The following is a 22879-nucleotide window of genomic DNA, read 5'->3' as shown; positions in this document are numbered from 1 at the left end:
GTACAAATCTTTTTTATCCTCACCCGAGGACATTTTTGCATTTGAGATAGAGAGGGAGGGAGAGAGAAAGACATTGATGTGAGAGAGACACATCGAGTGGCCGGGGACAAACTGTAACCGAGGTACATGCTTTTAGTGGAAACCAAACCTGGGCCTCTCTGGGCCACGGGCCGATGCTCTAACCACTGAGCAACCAGCCAGGGCAGAAGGGTACAATTCTCATTCTCATCTTCCAGATGAGGAAACTGTGGTAAAAGATATAATTCACTTGACTAAGTTTACCCAGCTGTAAGTGGGAGAGCTGTGTTGGATGCCAGACTGTGCCCCTCAGTGCTGCTTCCTGAAACCTCAGAGAGTTAAACACGGTTACCTCTAGGGAGCAGGACCAGAGAGTAGAGAGCTGCATGTGGCAGGGGTCTGCTGTCTTTTGTTATAAGCCTTGTAGTACTATTTGACTTTTTACTAGAGTAGGTTCTTTCTTAACCAATCATTACTTAACCAAAGGATAAAATCCACCAAGCTTGGCATGTTCCTTGCCCTCCTTAACTCACTTCACACTTAGGTAGAAATTGTTTGACCACTTGACCAAACACATGACCAGATGCTACCAAGTAGCAGGCTTTCTATGACACGTTCATTTTAAAATTAAAAAACAAAAAACGTGTACAAAGGAGCTTGCATTTTTTTAATGATAAAAAGTCCCACTAATACAAAACAAAAACAACTGATACTAGTGCTGAGGTGATGACTCAGCCTTCTCAGTGATGAAGATGATGTCACTGGCTAGAAGGGACATGGTGAAAATAAGGGCTTGATCCCTTTAATCTATCACTCACTCAGCAGCCAATAACCATTTTAGATTTCCTTCAGCCTGATCATGTCCCTGCTTCCTTTCTTGATGACTAATACCCTCAGGACAGAGTCCAGACATCTTGGGGGGGGCTTACTAAACTTTATGACCTGGCTCCATTTACCTCTCCGGACTAAAGGGCTATCACTAACCTATACCACTCCCACCCCTTCAACAACCACACTGATCTAAAATTGTACTCTGCCTCCCTGGGAATTTGCACCAGCTGTTTCCCCAGCCAGAACTGTATTTTCCCTTCCCCTTCTTCATCTGGCTAGTTCCCAGACCTCACCATTTAGGTTCATCAGTTTAGATGTCCCTGCCTCCAGGAAGTCTTCCTAGGAGTTCCTCTCCTAGGTGTTTCCATAGCATCCTGTACTTTCCCCACTAAAGCACTTGCTAATCTCCAAAGAGCTCTGAACTACTATTCAAGCATTTGTGTCTTTCCCTCCCACAGTGATTGCGGGCTGCTCCTATGAATTGCTTTAACCCACAGAGTGCAGAAGTGAAACTGTGCGGGTTCCAGGCCTAAGCCAGAAAGAAGCCTGGCAGCTTCCACTTTTGTACTTTTACAAGTTCTGAGCCACCGTTTAGGAAGTCCAGCTACCCAGCTGGAGAGGCCATGTGGAACATGGCAAAGAGGCTCAGCTTTTCCAGTGTCCCAGTTGAGCTTTCATATATTCCAGCCTCGACTGCCATCTGACAGTAGTCTCATGAGACACCCCAAGTGAGACCAGCAGAATTGCCCAGCTGAGTCCAGTCAATTCACAGAACTATGAGAGATAATGACTGTTTAAAGCCACTAAATTTTGGAGTTTGTTATGCTGCAATAACTAAAACACCATTCTGTACTTTAATTGTCTACTGAGTTTGTTTGGCCTGCTAGACTATTTTCTCTGTGAAGGCAGGGACCATGCTCATTTTTAAAAAATTGTTATATATTCAGGACACTCTCCAGCACAGAATAAGCTCTCATATATTGGATTAATGCAAATTAAGAATGTCTAGCCAAACTAAGGCAAAAACAACTGTCTAGAACCTTCATTGTGGTGGGTACATAATGGCATCAACAAAAGGTGATTAAGCCCTGGACGGTGTGGTTCAGTAGTTAGAACGTCAGCCTGTAGACCAGGGACTCCCAGGTTCGATTCCAGCCAAGAGCATGTACCTCAGTTGCGGTTCATCCCCGGCCCAGGCTGGGGTCGTGTGAGTGGCAACCAATCGATGTTTCTCTCTCTCTCTCCCTCCCACGTTGTCAGAAGATAATGTAAACATATCCTTGGGTGAGGATTTTAAAAAACAACAACAAAAGGTGATTAAGTAGACATTTGGGTAGTAGGTTCACTTACCTTTGTTAGAGGGATTGAGTCAAATTTACTTTGGACTATGAGTCAACAACACAGCAATCTTGGGAGAATGCTTGACGGGTTAAGCCTGGAAGGTCAGGCAAAACTAAAGGCAAGCCTAGCCAGTGTGGCTCAGTTGGTTGAGCATCATCCCATGAACCAGGAGGTCATTGGTCTGATTCTGGGTCAGGGCACATGCCAGGGTTGTAGGCTTGATGCCCAGTAGGGGGTCATGCAGAAGGCAGTCGATTAATGTTTCTCTCTCATTCATGTTTCTATCTCTCTCTCTCCCTCTTCCTTCCTCTCTCTGATATTTAAAAAACAAACAAACCACTAAAGGTAAAGGAACAAAGATGCCATCCTTGATGGTGCTCCTCTGCACTGCACTCAATAGGTGATCTGGTGTGTCGGTGAGGACTCCAGCTGCCTTAGCCATCTACCTCACACATGTGGTCTCTTAGTGTTCTCAGGCTTCTAGAGACAAGAGACATCATCAGGCTATTTTACATATGGGAACAGATACTTGATCTTCTTAAAAAATGTTTAGCTTCAAACATGGAGGGCCCTCAATGTTTGTATGTGGAATGAATACATTTCCACTAGAATCAATAAATCCCATGATTGGGGTCTGGTGTTCAATGTCTATAATCATAGCACAACAAGGTGTCCAGTCAAGTCAACAGGTATTGTTTGAACATCTGTGGACAGTTTATGTCAAGCCCAACGTGGGATGCAAGATGGGAAAATGCCATCCCTGCCCCGAGGGAGAGAATGGAGAGAACAGACTTACACAAATGAGGTAATTAAATAACAGGACAACATATAATTACTGTTAAATTGTGTGTTAAGAAATTAAGTGCTACAGAAATTGGGAATAGCGGAGAACAGTGAGGGCTATTGTCCAACAGGGGAGTTCTCGCTGAAGCGCTGGATGTGGCTGAAGCTTGAGAAATAAAATGAACCACAGACAGGGCTGAATGGAGGAAGAGTGCGGAAGTCCCAGGAGGGACAGACCTTATTTTATTTTGAGGCAACAACACGTGAAAAGTGGTTGCCCCAAATCGCAAAGCAAGGATATTTCTGAATAGTACCCTCATATTCATACTTCTGAGTCTGTATTTGTTGTTTCTTCTGCTTGCAATGTCATTCTGCTTTCTCCACCTGGTAAACACTGACTCATACGTAAAGGTCCAGCTCAAATACAGCTACTTTTCTGAATCTTTCCATGGTATCTCATAACCCAGTGCTCATGCTTCCATTGGAACATATCTATTTATTTTGCCTACTCACCTCCCTTATACAATTAAAAGCAACTTACACTTACTAGGCTCTTACTACATGCCTGGAACTATGCTAAACATTTTAAATGTGCTATTTTATTTAAGCCTCCCAACACTTGCATGAGATATTATTTTTCCTATTTTATAGATGATGAACCTGAGGTTTAAAGTGGTTAAGTAAACTGCCCAAGAACACATAGGTAGGAGGAAAACACATAGCTGGGATTCAAACCATCTGTGGAATTCCAGAGACCACTCTTAAAACACTGGACCATGTCTCTCTGGAGGCCACAAATGCCCTTTCCTCTGTCTTCTTAGATTCTAGGATGGTGGTTGACATATGGCTCAAAATCAAACAAATTAATATAACTGTCTGGTTGTTATTGTCCGTTTAAAAAAGTAGGTACCCACCAGTACTCTTTTACCCCAGGTGGAGACTTCCACCTGCCCAGAAGTCAGGTACTCGGGGTAAAGGAGGAAGTCTAAACACCTTATATTTGAATTTGAGCTCCTTTATTTTATGGATCCAAGTGCTGTGAAAGAGGAACCATTCTTTTCCCATCAAACGAACACATCAACGGCATTAGAGGGTTCTAACAGGTGTGTGTACTGGGGGGGAGGGGTTTCTGCCCTTAGGTATTTTTAAAACAGAAACTCGTTGTTCCTGTCAAACCAGTTGGGACCAGTTGAGATCACTCTATCTAACCCTCTCATAACGCAGAGTGAGGCCCAGACAGTGGAAGGGGTTCGCTAGAGGCTACACGGTGAAACAAAAGCCGAGCCAGAGCTGGAACCCCGGAATCAGAACCCTGCCTGTGCAGTTCTTCATCGACTACCCAGTGGGCCGGGCCCGCCTCCCCAAACAGAGGACCTTGGATGGTAAATTCGGACTATGGGTTTCCTTTGAGGAACCCCTCCGCCCACTGGGTCTCGTTACTCCCGCCTCCTCCAGCTGCGGGGCCTGGGGAAGCCTGTTCCCCTTTCGCATCTCCACGGTGTCTGCAAGGTCCTCTTGCGTCACCGAAGCCACCCCAGCTCCGCTTTTCAGGCGGTTCAGCTTCGCCACCTGCGGTCACCCCGCCTCTGCGTGCTCTCCCCGCTCTTGTGCCAGGCGCAGCCCACGCGCCCATGCCCTTGCCGCAGTTCACCTCTCGCTAGCCAAAAACACAGCTACACCCTCACTTCCTCTCGCGGGGCACCGTCCTTCCGGCTGGGCTCCTTCCTAATTGGTTGGCTGAGAGCTTCCTGGGGCTCGGCCGCCCAGAGGGCGCCACCGCGGCCGCAGCCGCCGCTGTTCCGCGGTTTGGCCCGCTCTTTCGGCTGCGAGCCTTTATGGTGTTAGCGACGACATGTGGCGCCTCCAGGGACTCCTAAGCCGAAGTGAGGGGCGTTGGAGCCGCGCATCTTGAGGCAGCTGAGACTCGGAATTGGAGGAGGGGCCGGGAGGGAGGACCGAACCAAAGCAATAGTGCGCAGGGCTAGAGCGGAGGGAAGGCGGGACCTAAAGGGGCGGGGCTGCACGCCGGAAGACAGGGGCTGTTGGAATTTGGGGTGTGCATGGAGTTAGTTGGAAGAGGGGAGAGTTTAGAGCCAAGGAGATGGGTGTGGCTGTTGGAAGGCAGAGAGGCCAGATAACAGGAGATGGTGGGTGGAGTCAGTGAAAGAGGAGCAGAGGCCAGTAGAGTAGGCAGTGCCAATGAAAAGAAGCGGGAATTAGAGACAAAGCGCCCCAAATATTGGGCGAGTTTGTGTATGAATGCCTGGCCCTTTTATTTTATCTTTTAATTAATTTTTTATTTTTATATTTTTTGTTAATCCTCAACCGAGGATATTTTTTCCATTGATTTTTACAGACAGTAGAAGGAAAGGAGGGAGGAGGAGAGAGGGAAAGAGAGAGAAACATTGATGTGAGAGAGACATATTAATTGGTTGCCTCCCCATGTGCCCCCGACTGGGCTGGGGATCGAACCTGCAACCCAGGCACATGCACTTGACTGAGAATTGACCTCACAACCCTCCGGTGAGCAGGCGGATGCTTTAACCAGCCAGGGCTACCTGATCATTTTAGAACAGTGGTTTAGAACAGTGTCAACCCTAAGAAGGCATCATAATTACCTGGGGAGCTTTTACTAAAGTATAGATGCTCCACCCAATGATCTGGTTTATTTGTTCTGGGATGGCACCCTAGAACCTGTACTAGGCAAAAGATTCCCACATGTATCCTTTACAAACCTCTGCAGAGTCAGATGTCAGAGATTCTTGGATTCCTAGGGTGGGGCACTGTCAAGTGTCAGAGGTGGGACTGCCATTGCCTCAATCTTGTTTATGTCAAGGTGACTGATTTTTGTTGCTCTGCACAGCCCTTCCCCGTCTGCTAGGACCTGGCCTCCGAGATGTGACCCCCAAGTCCACCAGGCCAAATAGTTCTCAGGCTACATCCTCGACCCTGCTGGTCTCTGTGCCAAGCTTTGACAGGTGAGATACTACCGTTCTGTCACCCATCTCCTCCCCTAACTCCCCTTTCCCCCCTACCTGGGACAGAATTTAATGGACTCTATTACATCATCTAGGTCAGGCCCCCATGGCTCAGGTCCAGGCACAAGCAGGGGCTCAAGGTTCCATGGATGGAAGGATGCCTTCCATTGGATGTCTGGCTGTGTCTCCCGAAACACCTTGTGGGATGCCATATCATGGGTAAGGCTTCCACACCCCGTCCTTGACCTTCATGGAATGATCCTGCATGGAAGTAGAGCCTAGAAACCAGAGCTAGGGTATCATTATACCCACACGCAAATTTTGAGTAACCTGTGGCACTGGAGCAAATTTAGAGAGCTAGAGCCTCTCCCCACCCCCTGCCCTCCATGTACTTATTCCTCCTCTTATTCAGTTAACATTTATTTGACACCTCTCCGAGCCAGGCATTTTTGGTAAACACTAGGGAAATAGCAGAGAAGAAGGTAGATATGATTTCTGCCTTCATGGAGCTTGCAGTAAATAATGCTAAATAGCTAATATTTTATTTATTAATGTAAAGTATTACATATGCTTTATCTTTTTTTAAATCCTCAGCCAAGGATAATTTTCCATTTATCTTCAGATAGAGTGGCAGGGAGGGAGAGAGAGACAGACAGACAGACATTGATGTGAGAGTGACACATCAATCGGTTGCCTCCCGCACGTCCCCAACCAGGGCTGGGGACCAAACCACAAATGAGGTATGTGCCCTTGACTGGAGTTGAACCCATGACTTTTTGGTTCTCCAGCTGCTGAGCCAAACTGGCCAGAGCTGTGCTTTATCTTGTTTATTCCTTACAAAAACCTTGCAAGGGAAATACCTCTATTTTATAGATGAGGAAACTTAGGCTCTGAAACTTTAGGTTACATGCTTAACATCACACAGCTCTTAAGTAGAGGAGCCAGATTTTACTCTGAAGCTCATACTCGTACCTGCCATGCTCTATTGCTTGGTTCCTGCACCTAGTATGGCTTGTAAAAGCACCCAGTCAGATCCTGGCCCATAATAGTTGCTCAATAGATATTTGTTGAATTTGACCTAGAAAGTCAGATGCTCAATCTAATAGGGCTGATTCTGCTTTCCAGGTTGTCCTTATAAGGTATTTTGAATGGAGTTGGCATATACATCAGTGTTGTGTCTGTCACATCTCATCCCTATCACTTCTGTGCTATGTACTTTGGGCAAGTGACTTGACCTCTCTGAGCCTCAGTTGTCTCATCTGTAAATGGGTGTCATCAGCAGAGCTAAGCCTAGAATATCTCCATGACAGGGGCACTTCTGTCTGGGGAGCTGTGAACTAGATCCATGATAAACCTTGGAGAAGGGAGCATTTTCCCATGTTGTTAGCCCCAAACCCTAGGGTGATCCCACAGAGAATCCTTTTGGAAACGACCTGGATCCCAGAGGTCCTGATGCCATTTCTCAGCTCTGTCACTACTGCTCGTGTGAAAGGGCCTGAGCATAAGCTGTCCCCAGTGCCTTGGGTACATGTTCCTGTTATTGACAATGCCAGCACCTTCTCTTCCTTCTGGCCTCAGCCCACACATCATCACCCCAGTAGAGAGGATGTCTCTGATTCTCTATCTTGTCAGGGCCCCCTCTTATATTCCATGTAAACCCCGATTTGTTTCCTTTTGGAATTTAGCGTAATTTGTAGTTATTGTATTTATTTCTCTGTGTACTTGGATTTTTGTCTTTCTCCTTCAATGAAGATATAAACTCCATGAGGGCAGAAACTGTGTCTGTCTTATTTGTCATTGTACCTAGTGCCTGATGCAACAATAGGTATTGGGGTGTCCCTTTCTATATACAGGAAGGGACAGGGAAAACCAAGCAGTCAGTGGACTAGGAGCTAGCTTAGGTGTTCTGCAGACCTGCTGAAGAATAAACGCCTTCAACAAGCCTGTACCTGTGTATGTGTGTGTGGTGAGGTGGCTTGGTCAGGGCAGAGGGGAATTGTACCAGGTTAGAGAAAGAGAGTGAGCCTGGTGGGAAACTCTGACCTGTCGCTGCATCTGTGGCAAAGCCCCAACTTAATACATTATCTTCTTGCCTGCTTAGACTTTGTTTATTCAGTAACTCGCTCATGCATTTATTCAGCGTGTATATATTAGCACTGTACTGGGTGCCGGGATACACTGGTGAGGAAAACAGACATGGTTCCTGCCCTCGTGGTGCTTTACGACTAACAGGAGAGTCAGACCTTTGTGGAATAATTATAGAAATGATTGCGTAAGTACCACTATGATCAGGGTTCCACAGGGGACATGAGAGTGCTGTAAGAGAATGGAGTGGAGGAGCTGCCCCCACCTGGAGTCAGGAAAGGCTTCTCGAAGTGATGTTTGAGCTGAAGGCCGAGCCTCTAGGAGCTGCCTGGTGCAGAGCTATGTCTCTGACGTGCTGTCTTTCCCAGGGCACTCTGGCTGTGCTGGCCCTGCAGCTGGCAAGACAGATCCACTTCCAGGCATCGATGCCAGCAGGACCTCGGCGAGCGGAGCGTGGCTCTTGGTGCAGTCCCTTGGACTGTCTCCTCTCATCTTCCTTGTGGCATCCGGGTTCCTGTGAGTTCTCAGTCCTGGGGACAGGAGGGCTGGGCTGGGAGTTTCTCTGGGCCAGGAAACATCTCTGGACACACCTCAGGAAAAGAGCCATCAACAGCTCCTTGCCTTTCCTATCTGAAGTCAGAGGAAGGGGAATGTGAGGAAGTTTCATCCACCCAGGGTGTGGACCACATCACCCCTCCAGTATCCTCCCATCACCTTCCATGGAGGGAGCCCCACAGTGGTCCAGGATACTTTAGATCCTGGGTATGGCTTCCTGCCTACCCTCAGCCAGTTAGGTCATCCTCTGCTCAGTCATTCATTAATAAATGAGTTTTTATTGAGTAGCTATTATGTGCCATGGTACAGAGGCAATGAAGCCAATTGGTTAAGACTGTGGAGTCAGACTGTTGGGATTCAGGCCCCAGAGCTGCTGTATACTAGTCTTGTGGTCCCTGGACAAGTCACTTTAAACTTCCCTATGCCTATTTCTTCATCCATAAAACGGGGCAATAATAAACCTCACCCCATAGATTTATTGGGAGGACTAAATGAATTAATATATGTCAAGGACTATGTGCCTGGCACATAGTAAATGCTCAGTGTTAGTTTAACTTCTTGTCCTTATTGTTATGATAGTATCATTATCAGTATTACCATCCAACAAAGGTGTTAGGTGCTAGGGCTACAACAGTGACACCTCCTTGCCACTGGAAGAATTCAAGCAGAACAGTGATCTATGCGTAGGGCAGGAGATCAGCATACATGTGGGCACCTCTAAACCCATGTGGAGGGAAGCCAGCAAAGGAAATGAAGGAGGAGGTGTCACAGGAGTTTCCAAATTCTTCCTTTGGTTCCCAAAACTTCAGGGAGGACTCAGTCAAGCCCTAGCAGGCTGTGCTGATCCCCTCCTGATGTGACTGCTATTGCTGGCTCTTTCCAGCGCTGCGGAGGCACGTTCTCCCCAGCCCTGACAGCCCAGCTCCCAGGCACACGGGCCGCAGGGAACCCAGGCCAGGCCGGGAAGCACCCTCCACTCAGCCTGAGAGCCTCTCTTCACACGGCCCCTTGAGAGCAGCTGGTCTTCAGGATCCCTCTGACGAAGGTATGTCCCCCCCTCCTAGAATCAGCAGAAGGCAGGGGGTGGGGAGTTGAGTAGACACACATTTCTTGCTGTATGTGCCAGGTAAGGGACTCGTCATTTCTGTGAGGCCCCATGTTTCTTGGGGTAGTTCAGATTACTGTGGTTCCTGGCAGTGCTGCTTGATGGAGGAGCTGGGAGACTGGGAAAGTGGGAGAAAAGGAGAAATAACACTTTCCCCTTTGCCCTGGCTGGCTGTCGGCCATTTCCCCTGCAGATCCCAGTAATATCGGCTTCCTGCATGCCAGCAGTAGCTTCAGCTCCAAGGCAAAGCCAGCCCAGCCTCAGCCCACTGGTGAAAAGCAGGTATTGTCCAGATTTGGCCACCTGGATCTTTCTAACATTGCCCTGGGCAGGTGGCAATCCCACTGAACCCTCCCATGATGAGTCTTTGTTATTTCTTCCCCAGGAACAAGATAAATCAAAAACACGTTCTCTCGAGGAGGCAGTGACCGCCATTCAGCAGCTCTTCCAACTCAGTGTTTCCATCGCTTTCAACTTCCTGGGTAACTGGGTGGACCCTGCCTCAAGGCAGACTGATGGGGAAATGGGAAATAGAAAAGGTCAAATAGAGTCAGGGTAGGGAATGATTTAAACCACAAAGAGTTTGTTTTCTCCCAAGTAGGTAGACCAAATCTGGCATGGTGGCACAGTGGCGTCAGGGATCCATTCTCATCCAGACCTCTCTGCCGTTCTTAGAACTGGCTCCTTGAGGTCCTATTTGGCTATTCTGACTCCTGCTCTCATGTCCATATTTTAGTCAGCTGGAAGGGGGAAGATGGGAAAGCTAAAGGGCCACTCCTTCCCTTTAAGGACATGACTGAGAAGTTGCACAAATCATTGTCCAGAAGGTAGGCTTATGGCCACCCCTAGTCACAGAGGAGACTTGGAAGTGTAGTCTTTAGCTGAATGACCATATGCCTTCCTGAAAATTCTGCCACTATATAAGGAGAAAATAAATCTTGGAGAAACCTTGCTTTCTCTGCCACACATGGGCAAGAACAGGCTCCTGGGGTTTGGAGCAAGTTCTCAAATGCATGGATAGGAACTTCTTACCCACATCTGGAGACTCCACCTGCCCCTCCACCATCTGTCCTGGTTTCCAGAGTGACTTGGCTTAACTTCAGGCCTTCCAACGTGGAGACCCAGACTCCCAGCCACATCTATTGGAGTCTACTGGGCCAGGTGGGTGAGAGGCTGGGATTGATTCAGAGAAAATTTAGTGAGCATTCAGCTTTTGCCCAGCCCTATTTTAGGTGTTGGGGATATAGGGTTTCACAAGACAAAGTCTTTACTCTCATGGAACTAACATGTGAGTTGAGGGAGAGAAAAACATTAAATTGGCAAAGAGAGAATTTCAGATGGTGATAAAAGTATGGAGAAAATTAAACAGGGGAATGTGTTCATCTGGGCAAGGAACAACTTTTGACTTAGAAGTCCACACTGATGGGAAGATCCTTGAACTGAGATCTGATGAACAAAAACAAGTCAGCCTTGTTTCCATCTGGAGAAAGAACTTTTCGAGTAGAGGCCAACAGCAAGTGCAAAGGTCCTGAGGCCAGATTTATTTTGCTTTTTAGAGGAACAAAAGAAAGGTAAGTGTGTCTGGAGCTTACAGATCATGGGGAGAGTGAAGTCAGAGAAGCAGGCAGGGGCTAGATTAAGTGAGCTTTTCTGAGCCATGGTACAGAGTGTGGATTTTCTAAGTGAGACAGGAAGCCATTAGAGGGTTTTACACTGGAGCAGGAAGAGGGGCAATCATATGATCTGAGTTACCTCTTTAAAGATCTTCCTGGCTGTTGTGTAGACAGATGTGGAACAGGGACCAGGAGACTGGGTTTCATTATTACCGATGACTAAGCAAAATGTGATGGTGGCTGGGTCTAGGTTAGAGGCAGTGGAGATAGAAGAGTGGATGGATCAGAGTGTGTTGATAGAGCCAGTGTGGGGAATGGGGACAGGGTGGGATCCTTTGTCCTCTTAAGCCTTCTCAAGGACAAGGACTCTGTGAATCCTGGACAGAGAGTTTTCAGGCAGCAGGGAGGCGACTTCAATTCACTGCTGGCAGAATGCACCCTAGCTTCTACCTCATTAGCTTTTTGTGATTTTGATGGGCATACAGTCTCTTCTGAGAATTTTCTTCCCCATTCTTTCATTCACATATTCATTTATTCAGCAAGAGCTAAGCATTGTGACAGAACACAAAAGGAGCATAAGCCATAATCATAGTTTGCATTTGTATAGAGCTTTCACCCTATGCAAAGTTATTTCTTCTACATTCTTTTTCTGCTTCTGCCTCCAGGATTTTACAGTCTAATTGAGGAGACAGGGCTTATACTCTTGAAACAGTTTAGTTCGGAGAAAAGGGCTTTTATATTAAGTAAGTGCCAAGAAAGCGTTTCAAGCCTGAGTGTGGTCTGCAGGTTCTAGAGCAGAAAGAGGATGCCAAGGCCTGACGGTGGAAGCAGAAAAAGCTATCCCAGGCAGGAGCAACAGCTTGAGCAAAGGCTTAGCACTGAGAATTGGCTGTGACCAGCCCCTCTCCTGTTCTCCTTTTTGTTTGGAGGATGAAAGAACATGGGCTTGGGAACTGGACACACCTGAGTTCAGGTCTTTGCTCTCTTGTGTTCTCTCTCACAGTGTCTTCACAAAGCAACATTAACAGTATCAGGTGTGTCAGGTTGTATTGGTTACAAACAGCCTAAACTCAGTCTGGCTAACTTAAACACAAAAGGAATCTCCCGAGACCTCTTGACCTGCCACGCCTCTTAAAGGACAGGAATCAGGGAAGCGCCAGGGACCCAGGGGGCAGTAAAGAGTAATGTCTTCAAAATGCTGTCCTCAGAATAAACCTGCAGAAGCTGTTTTTTTGTTTTTTTCCCCTCTCCTGTTGCAAGCACATCAAGAGTCTGATTCTCAAGGGAGGTTCTCATTGGTTAGGAAGAGAGGAGGCACGTTGATTGACAGCACTGGGGGGAAGGTTGTTTTCAAAGGGAAATCGGGAATACTATTGCCAAGAGGATGGTGCAGACCAGGGCAGAACCCAATGATGTGCCTGGCAAACCAGTGAAATAGTCAGAGGATGGAAATATATGCAAATGTCCAGCACAAAAAAAGAAAGGAAGAAGCCTGTGGGCACCTGGCTGAGGATGTGGGGAAGTTTATGCCTCGTGCTTTCTTACAGGGACAGAGAGCATGAAGAATGGGGACCACACAGCAGCATTTTCCTACTTCCAGAAAGCGGCAGAGCAGGGCTACAGCAAAGCACAGTACAACGAGGGCTTGTGTCACGAGTATGGCAGAGGCACCCCCAAGGACCTTGGCAAGGTACCACCCCTCCTCTCTTGCCACCAGACCTATTCCCTGTTCTGCAAGGCCCGGAATGACCTCCAGAAATGTGCACTGGGCAGGGCCTGAGGAAAGGCCAGTCTCTCCTAGCCGTGTGGAAAACATTTTTAAAAAACTCTAACATCTAGGAATTTAGACTCCCAGCTCAGGCAGGCCAAGGCCCTGGTCTCTCTTCTTTGCAGCTGTATCCTCAGAGCCTACAGTGTTACTTTGGTGAGCGGGTTATTTGTATATGATGGCAAAGAAAAGGGAAGCAACCTGAAGTTTCCTCAATAGAGAATTGATTAGTTACATCTATGTGGGCCTTAAAAATAACGTGCTTGAGCCCTGACCAGATGGTTCAGTGGTTAGAGTGTTGGCCTGTGCACCGAAGGGTCTCAGGTTTGATTCCCAGTCAGGGGCATACACCTGGGTTTGTTCCTGAGCCCCAGTCGGGGCACGTGCAGGAGGCATCCAATCGATGTGTCTCTCTCACATCAGTGTTTCTCTCTCTCCCACTCCTTCCCTCTTTTCCACTCTTTCTAGAAAGAAATGTTCTTGGATGAGAATTAACCACAAAAACAAAAAAAACAACAAAAAAACCTGCTAGATCTATATATATTGGCAAGGAAAGACATTCATGGTGTATTGTTATATGAAGAAATAGGTCACAAAATAGTGAGTGTAGTTCTCTTTCCCTCTCTCCCTGTACACACATTTATGTGTGTGAATATATACAATGTATATGTGTATGTATGTAAACACATACATGAAGAAATTCGCAAGGCTATACACTGAAATGTTAACAATGATCTTTAGGAGGCAGGATTTCTTGGGATTGTATGTTTCTGTTTTTCATTTTATCTGTATTTAAAATTTTTTGGCTTATCTGCATTTTCTGACTAATCCATAATGATTATGTATTACTTAATTAAAATAATTTTTTAAAATTTCACTCAAAGGAAAAGCCGGCTTACAGTGACAGCGCTTCTCCCTTTGCCCCAGGCAGTCCTTTGTTACCAGCTGGCTGCCAGCCAGAGCCACAGCCTGGCTCAGTACCGCTATGCCAGGTGCCTGCTACAAGACTCTGCCTCCTGGGGGGACCCTGAGCGGCAGAAGGCGGTGTCCATGCTGAAGCAGGCTGCGGACTCAGGCTTGAGAGAGGTGCGTGCCATGGCTGAGGTCTCTCCTGGGCACCTGGGGCATGTGGGGCCTGGCAGTGACCATAATATGTTCTTCCTTCTCGACCACAGGCCCAGGCTTTCCTCGGGGTGCTTTTCACCAAGGAGCCATACCTGGATGAGCAGGGAGCTGTGAAATATCTGTGGCTTGCTGCGAACAATGGGGTATGAGTTCTCCGGTATCCAGGCATGTTGCGCATCGACTCTGATAAAAGAAGGGACTTTGGAACTGGTACCAAGTTCATTTGGGTTTAGGGGACCTTTTGATCGGAGTATTGAGCCAGCTTGAAACCTTGACTCTCGCTGACCTTTGCACAGGTCCAGTCGTGCGCTGGAGCTGGCTCGAACCAGTGTGCGAGAGCTGCTGGAGGTGTCAGATCAATTATGCTAGGAGGATATGCACCATAGAAATTGCTAAACGCTACAGAGCAGGGCTTTCCCCCCGGAGAGCCAGTCGTTAAACATAACCAGCACACTATTGGGCCAGTCACTTGTTGATCTAAACCTGTTCCCTTGTCTCTGAAATAGGGATAATAACTGTCACAGGGTTGTTGTGAGGATCAGAATCTGACTGAGATAACAGGTGTGAAAGCACTTTGTCAGTTGTAGACACAAGATGTGCATTGTTACACATGTTGTCCAGGGGATTCAGAAGACATGTGAAGTGAAGACCCTGGGCAGTTGCTGGGGGGGGAGGGGGTGTCTGGTTGTGAACTGTAGGCATTGGCATACAGGCAGCATGACCCAGAGTTTGTCCCACAGAGCATTTGTTTCATGGGATGTTGATAAGTAATGAGGAAATTTGGGTTGGGGAAATACTGAATTAAATATGTATCTTTAATGCAGGAAGTCTCAGAGCTTTTGGTCACTGTGTGTCACCGAGAAGGCTTCTGTGGTTTGCTGTATTCCTTAAGTGTATTTGACCAGTAGATTTTTGTGCTGCATCTGGAAGCCCAGGAGCACTGGGTAAAAGCAGGCAGTGTGCACGGACGAGCATTTCCCGGCATAGGCACGCGGCTTCTCTTTGTTTTCTGGCCCAACATGCTGATAGCTTCGTTGAACTTTTGACATCAGAATACTTGCCCCTTTTCACTCCGTTTTGCCCAAAATATCTGTCTTAGCCTTTGAAAGGGACTGGTGTCATCAACCAGTACTGTCATCTGTGCCTGTCTTTTCTTGAAAGAGCCGCAGCCTTCCCTGGGCTGGGTGGGCCTCACATCCCAGAGTTGGACAAGTGGGGCCCCTGGCCTGCTGTAGTCACTCAGCGTGCTAGGAGGAGAAATGCACAAAGGGCTGTCGGGTCTCACACTCACCCACTCCACTAGGAATTTTGTCTTCCTAGGTGTGTGCTGAACACTTGTAGGGTGGCTGTCTGGCCTTGTAACGATCCAGTGCTGTGTTCTAAGCCAGCCTGGAGCCAGCCTGGAGCCATGAGTCCACCATAAATATTGCATAGACTTTGGTCTGCATGTTGTAGAAACTCCTTCCAGAAATTTAACTGTAGAAGGTAGAAGAGAAAGTGGACCATTGGGAATCAACCAACTGTTTTGTTTTTTAAGTTGGAAGATTGAATATAATGAAAAAATTCCAGTAGAGAGGGAGAGATGAATGATGCGGGCAACTCATGGTATGAAAATAATAACACTAAGCTAAGCACTTTTCATATATGAACACATTTAATCCACACAACAATGTAATAAGGCAGGTGCCATTATTATACCCACTTTATAGATGTGGAAACTGAGGCACAGAGACGTGAGCTAATATGTCTGAGGTTACACAGCTGGTAGCCTGGGCTTCTAACCCGATCTGATACTGCCTCCCCCAGGACAGTTCTCAGTGAGTGGAGAGAGAGGATCTCGAACCCTGGGCGAAGGGGCCAGCCTTTTAACCTTTCAAAGGAGGAGAAACACTTCCTCTGTAATGTATGTTGTGCTCCCTGCGGCCTTCATGGCTGTGTACTTCCAGCACCAGCCTCAGAGAGAGAAGCTTACTCACTGCTCCAGCTGGATTCTCCCTTAGGGGAGGGATCCCCAGGGCTCTGGCTTTTCACGGTTGAGATCCTGAGGTCTAGGGAGGGCCAGCCCTGGGTCTTGACCTGTGTAGATGAAAGCCCAGCATGCAGACTGCTTCGCCTTCCTCCTGCCTGAGCATTTCCATTCTTCAATCCAGCCTGTGTGTGCATCGCTGTGTCTGTCCGTTTTCTCCTTTAGGACTCACAGAGCAGATACCACTTGGGAATTTGCTATGAGAAGGGCCTTGGCGTGCAGAGGAATCTGGGAGAGGCTGTGAGGTGTTACCAGCAGTCAGCGGCTCTGGGGAATGAGCCAGCCCAGGACAGGCTGCAGACCCTCTTTTCCATGGAGGTGGCAGGTACTGATGCAAGTCAGAGCCCACAGGGTCCCTCCGCTGAGCCCAGTACCTGTGACAGAGAAGGGGTTGGCAATAGCTCTCGGTCTCCTTGTCATGTCCTGCCCCAGTGGTGGGTAAGAGCATAGCCTTTTGAGTCAGACAAACCTATTGTAACCCCTGCGCTCTCACTGAACTTGGACTCCATGTCCTTGAGTCTCAGTTTCTTCACTTGAATATGAAGGTACTAGTAATATTGACTCATTCGGTGATTGTAAAGATTAAGTGAGATGACTATGAAGGGCTTAGCACCACCCGGCACACGGCAGGTATTAAATGGCAGCTGCTCTGGTGATTTTTCCAGGAGAGACAATGTCCCGAGGCTGCCTCAGCGCCTGGATTACCCTTCTAGGGCTCTGAGAGCCTGCGCACCAGGAGTCACTCGGGCTGGCATGGGTTAACAGTGCCGGGGGGAACTGAGTCCTTTAAGAAGTCCTTGCTCCAAAGTAGGAATCCAGGAATACAGCATGAGTTAAGAGTTACTCTCCTCTCCTCGCAGCCCTGGGGCCCAAGGACCTGGCAGTCACAGGACTGAAGTCCTTCTCCAGCCCCTCCCTCTGCAACCTGAACACCCTGCTGGCAGGAGCCTCCCGCCTCCCACATGCCTGGAGCACGGGGAGCCTTGGCCTCCTCTGTAGAAGCGGCCATCTCGGAGCCAGCCCCAGGCCCCCCAGCAGGGCTGGCCCCCCACACTCCTACCCCTTGGAAAAGAATCTCGTCAGACTGGGTTTTGGCTAAGGTGAGCTCAAACACAGTCACTGGTGCTGGGTGGGGGAGGGCATGAAGGAAGTTGGATGACAAAAATAGATGTCAGTCCCTTTCCAGGGTGGAAATTCCAGCGGGAGCCAGGTTCTCAAGCAATTTCAAGCGCATGGCTAATAAATGACTTTGACCTTTCCCCCCAGTTGGTAGTTTCACAGATGAGCAGTGGATACATTACAGGCATTTCTGATCTGTGCACAAAAAGGATTCATTCAGTGACCTGTGAAAAACGACTGAAGGGTCCAAGACCCTGGTCCTCACCTCAGCCTTTGTGTTTGAGCAAATCAGTTACCTTCTCTCTCCCCAGAGTTTCCTCAAGCTTAGACGACATCATTTTTTGCCAGCATCTGATACATGTGTGTCTGGTGGTTCATAAGAGGATTTTAGGTGGCACTCAAATTAATGGTTTTTATTTCAGTAGTTGTATATTTAATATATAATGTAAAAATGTGACTAGCATATTGCAGTTTCACAGACATTGAGAATAGTGAATCAAGTTAAAGGAAAACATTGTGCCCTGGCCTGTTGCTCAGTGGTTAGAGTGTCAGCCCATGCACCGAATGGTTATGGGTTTGATTCCTGGGCAAGGGCATGTACCTGGGTTGCAGGTTCAGTCCCTGGCTCTGGTCAGGGGCGTGTACGGGTGGCAACCAATCGATGTATCTCATATCAAAGTTTCTCTCTCTCTCTCTCTCCCCTTCCCTTCCTTCTACTCTCTCCCTAATAAAAGGGGGAGCCCTGGCCAGTTTGGCTCAGCGGTTAGAGCATCGGCCTGCAGTCCAGAGAGGCCCGGGTTCAGTTCCCGCTAAGGGCACGTACCTTGGTTGTAGTTCGTCCTCGGCCCTGGTTGGTCATGCGGGTGGCAGCCACTCGTTGTGTTCCTTTCACGTCAATGTTTCTCTCTCTCTCTTCCTCTCTCTCCCTCCCACTCTATCTGAACAAAAAATGGAAAAGTGTCCTCGGATGAAGATAAAAAAAAGGGGGGAACATCGTGACACTGCATAAAGGGAGAACAGATCCAAAAATCCGGAGGTGGTTCCATGAACGGCTGGAACTCAGGGAACACAGCATCAGTTTGGTTTTGTCCATCTCCACTGGATTCATGAGTCTGATTCGGAAGTAAGGAGTGTCTTGCCTAAATGCCTGATGTATCTATCTGCTTGACATTTTTCAGACCTTCTCACTTCAGCCCTGAAGATGGAGCCTGTGGGTTCTCAGAGAGATACCACAACTTGAATCTAAAAGAAGAGGCCAGTTATCCACCCACCTTCTCAAAGAACCTTAGGTACCTGCCCCAGCACAGTAAGGAAGAGGAAAGTGTGTGAAGACCCAGGTTCTGGCCATGTCACCTTGAAGCAGTGAGTAGCCCGACTCATTGAGCTGCTTCCTCAGCTGGTGACCAAGGGCAATAGTGTCTGCCCTCCTACCCTACAGGGCCGATGTGGGCATTTAATGGTGGAAAGGACCTTGGTGCTCATGAAGGCCTGAGGCAGTGACGCCCGTGTTTACATGGCTTTTATGAGTCACCAGGCAGGAGAGGACCCAGGCCTCCTGGCCCCTGGCCCAGGGCTCTTCTGCACCGTCCACGCTGTAATTTTACGTGAAAGCGTTTTGATCATCCTGCCCATGCCAGGGAGTGAATGGAGATCGAGCACCTGGACTCTGGGAGCAGGAGTGTGGATTTTGAGATCTTCGTTTGTGAAGGGTGTGCCAGAAATGGATGGGAGTTAAATAAAACAGATACGGGATTATCTCATCACTCTGTCCTTGAGTGTGTTGGGGAGAGCCAGGGAGACGGGCCGGGGAGCTGAAAGCCGAGGCTCCATTCTCGGCTCTAAACTTTCCATTAACCAATTTAAAGGGTCTTAAAAGCTTCTCTGAGAGAGAGACTTAGAAAAAATGATTTCTGAGTCAACGCTAATGACTCCAATTACTGAATTTGTGAATAGCTGTGCCCTGGCTTTTGGATGTTAGCCCAAGTTCAATAGCATAGATGTGGTAGAGAGTGGGATATGGGAGGGACTGAGGACCAAAACCCCTAGTGATTGTTCAACGAGAAAGACCACCCAGCTTGGCCATTTCGAAGGTGGGAGGCGTTGGGAGGGGTGTCCACAATCCCTCTCTGCTGCTCGCCCCTGTCCCCAACCTCTGGTGGTCCTGTCACACTTTCCTGTCACCGCTGAAGCCCTAAGCGTCCTCTGGCTCCAGGGCCTCCCCTGCCCCCTGCTGCCTTTCCAGGGCTGCCCTGCACACTGGCCTCACCCTGCCCTCACGTCGGGGCAGGGACCTTGTCTTCTTTGTATTTCAGTATCCTCAGCACTTAGCACGACTCCCTGTGTCGGTAGAGGCTCAATGTATACATTGGTTAAAGCTCAGGGTTTTAAGCTGTGCACTAATCTCTCTGCACAAAAAAAAAAAAAATGGTTTCTGTGGTCAAATAAGTTTGGGAAGCACCACACAAGACATCCCCTTTTTATAGATTCACAATGCACATCAGCATATTCAAGGTTCCAAGAAGTCCTGCAGTAAAGAACTTGGTTAACCCAATGCTTCCCGCGTGGAGCTGAGCAGAGCTGGCTCCCTGCAGATTGCCCATGAGCCTCTGGGGGGCACCCTCTGTGGAAATCGTCACTTCTGGTTGTCTCAGAGCCCTGCTCGCCACCTCTTCCCCTCCTGTTGTCATTTTGGGTTCTCTGATGACCACTTCCTCCTGAACACGCCTGGGGCCAAAGGGCAGTTCAGACTGTCCAGGGACACCAGGTGTCCTGTGGTGATGGCCTGATGCAGCCCTCCTGCCCCCTCAGCCATTACAAATTAAGTACTGATTCAGTTTGGGGTGCCAAACATGGAGGTGGATATGTTTAAGCTCTCGTGGAGAGGGAAGAATGGGAGAATCGTGAGAGAAATGTTGTCAAGGGACCAAAAATCCTTGGCTGTTTAGTCACTGCGGTCTCCACACAGCCCCAGGGGATGGGCTCAGCCACAGACCCAGAACCGCTGTGCTTTTGCCATTAAAATTCCGTTATTAATGACTCATTGTCAGGGCCCTGGAAGGAAATGTGAGGGGAGGACAGGGAGGTGGCCCCTGTCAGCAGGGCCAGGCTGGGTCAGGATACTGATGACCTGAGGTTTAGGGCTTGGTGCCCTCAGCAGTGAGACCTCCATGCAAGGCTCTGCTGCCTCAGTGTCCTTATCCGGAGATGCTGTTTTCAGGAGCCCTGATGCTACAGTGGGAACAAGACTCTGGTTCATTGTATCCTCAATGTTAGCACAATGTTCAGTAAATATTCCGTGAATGAGTGATTCTGCGCATTACCCCTTATCCACCCAACATCAAGCCTGCCTAGTAGGTGCTCTAAATATTTGTTAAAGGGATTGATTCTGTATACCCCAGTGTTACTTTTGATGCATAGTAATTGCTCAACAAATACAAAATGTTTGTTGAATGGGTGTTTCTGATCCTGCCTCCCTCCTCATCCCACCCATTATATTGTACCCAGTACTTAGTAGGAGCTGGAAAATGCAGACCTAGTTCCTAGGTACACACTGTGCGCCCAGCTGAGCCTCCCCACTCCTGTCTTTTCCTTTTTGGGATTTGGTTCTCTCCAGCATCCCAAGGGTGGTGGTTTCTGCCAGAGGAGAGGTAGGGTCATCGGGCTGAGCTGCCAAGCTGAAGTTGGGTGACAGACAGGGAGGTTGCCTGTCAATCTGAGCTGCCCCCAGGCTCCGAGTGAGCACTGCATTCCACTCCGGGTGCTGGAGAACGGCTGACTGTTGATAAAAAAAAAAAAAATGTCCCTCTGTGCTTTCCAAATTAAGACGACATTTAACTGAGTGCTCTCTGGCTCGCCTGCTCCTTCGGTCTCCCAGGGGGCAGAGCCCTTCTTGGTTCTGAGCATGTCCAAAGTCTCAGCTTTGACATCTTGGCTGATGTCAAGAAGTTTCTGCGACCTTCCTGTTCAGCCCTCAGTTCTGTCACCACATGCACTGGTATGAGCGCTGTAGGAGTGGGTCCATGGTGGAGGCGAGAGCACGACCCTCAGTACCTGCACCCCCACCCTGGGCATAGGTCGGGTGCCGCAGAATAGCTCTGCCCACGAGTTCTCCAGACTCTGCGGGGAAGGCAGCACTGAGGACCAACCTAGAGGACTGCAGTGGTCCTTAACCTTATTTAGGTCACAGCCTCTGAGAATCTGATAAAAGCACTGATTCTTTCCTACAGCAGCATGCACCTCCTAATTTTACAAGCAGTTCAGCAGTTTCTTAGATCTTGAAGCCCACCCAAGGGCCCCAGGTTAAGAACCCTTGATATTTTAGAATGAACATCATACTAAATCCCAGTTCCAGATCCCAGCCCTGCCACCAACCTGCCACATGGCTTTGGGCCAGTCAGCCTTTTCTGTCCTGCCATTTCCTTGCTATAAAATGTTCAGACTCCTTATAACTAAAATTACCCGTGTCTGTGGAGGTTTAGATCGTAACTTAGAGCAGTGCTGCACAACCTTTTATAGGTCACATGTTCCTTTGAGAACCTCATGAGAACTTTGTATCTTCTACTTAGAAAAATGCCTATACATGAACTTTTGCCTGGTGTTCGGGGGGGTCCAAGGACTACAGCTTTAGGACTTGTGAACGAGAAGGAGGCAGTGACCCAATATATTCAATGATCCAGTTGCCAGCCATGGTTCAAGGTTCCTCGGGTCACCTCCTCCCCCCATCTCTTCTCTCCACCTGCCCGACGTCAGCTCCGCACTGAAATCCCCTCGTGAGTGGGAGGTCAGCACTGTCTAGTGCTGTGGTTTGCAGGCTTGCTCTCACATATGGAGCCCTTTTCGTTTTTCCTAATAGAGCCTTCTCTGGAGCTCCAAAATAGACAAAAGGGAGCTCTGAGGCATTTTTCTTCCATTCATTCATTCATTCATTCATTCATTCATTCATTCATTCATTCGGTGAGTATATTCATCATGCTTTGTGCTGAAGACCCTGCCTGCTTTGTCACCCTACCTTCTGTCATTGATGGGAACCCAACAGCTTGAAAATTACAGATCTTGTAAAGAAATTACTCTGCCTTGAGTGAGGTGATCAGAGACCCAGAGACCCTACTCCCGAAACACTTAGCTTTGGGGGCTTATTTTCCTCATCTGTAAGATAGAACAATGGAATAATGATGCCACACTGCACTCTAAGGATGTGTGGATTGCATTCGCCCTAATTAGGAGTATTAAGGACCCATTTATGTGGACAGTGAACATGAGTACTGAGCTCCAAAGGAGGACAAAAGGAGGAATTTTTGCCTTCAGTGTCCAGGAGAGCCCCATGCTATTGAGAAGCTAGCTGAATAACAGCTTGGAATTTTCCAGGAAAATGATAAGGCTGAGCCTCAGGAAAATATTTGCTGTTTCTTCACCCCCTCCTCTGCTGGAAGGTTTGCTGCTGTCGGTGTGGATTTCACGGAGCCGGTTCACACACACTCCTCTCGCGCCTGAATTCACAGGCCCAAACCTGCTGTGACAGAGGAAGATTTACCT

The 22879-nt window shown here is 48.2% G+C and overlaps 1 protein-coding gene across 1 annotated transcript; it reads left to right on the top strand.

Annotated features, from left to right (window-relative positions):
- Positions 1–4730: 4730 nt before the first annotated feature.
- On the top strand, positions 4731–19107 carry DELE1 (DAP3 binding cell death enhancer 1). The gene is made up of 13 exons (XM_036241454.1): positions 4731–4856; positions 5837–5951; positions 6047–6170; positions 8405–8552; positions 9475–9636; positions 9890–9978; positions 10082–10178; positions 12857–12999; positions 14005–14163; positions 14253–14345; positions 16394–16553; positions 17089–17328; positions 18526–19107. Exons 1-12 carry the CDS (start codon positions 4826–4828, stop codon positions 17325–17327), a joined length of 1560 nt encoding a protein of 519 aa, XP_036097347.1. The 5' UTR covers positions 4731–4825; the 3' UTR covers position 17328; positions 18526–19107.
- The last annotated feature ends 3772 nt before the right edge of the window (positions 19108–22879 follow it).

Source organism: Molossus molossus, unplaced genomic scaffold (assembly GCF_014108415.1).
Source record: "Molossus molossus isolate mMolMol1 unplaced genomic scaffold, mMolMol1.p scaffold_m16_p_4, whole genome shotgun sequence".
Lineage (NCBI taxonomy): Eukaryota > Metazoa > Chordata > Mammalia > Chiroptera > Molossidae > Molossus > Molossus molossus.
Note: the sequence above shows the minus strand (reverse complement) of the source record. Positions and strands in the feature narration are given on the sequence as shown.

Bases quoted from the DNA above. Each gene is read 5' to 3' on its own strand.
- DELE1 (XM_036241454.1), top strand. From the start codon at position 4,826: ATGTGGCGCCTCCAGGGACTCCTAAGCCGAA. The intron at 4,857-5,836 runs GTGAGGGGCGTT...TGCTCTGCACAG, and splicing joins CCAGGGACTCCTAAGCCGAA to CCCTTCCCCGTCTGCTAGGA. The intron at 8,553-9,474 runs GTGAGTTCTCAG...GGCTCTTTCCAG, and splicing joins CTTGTGGCATCCGGGTTCCT to CGCTGCGGAGGCACGTTCTC.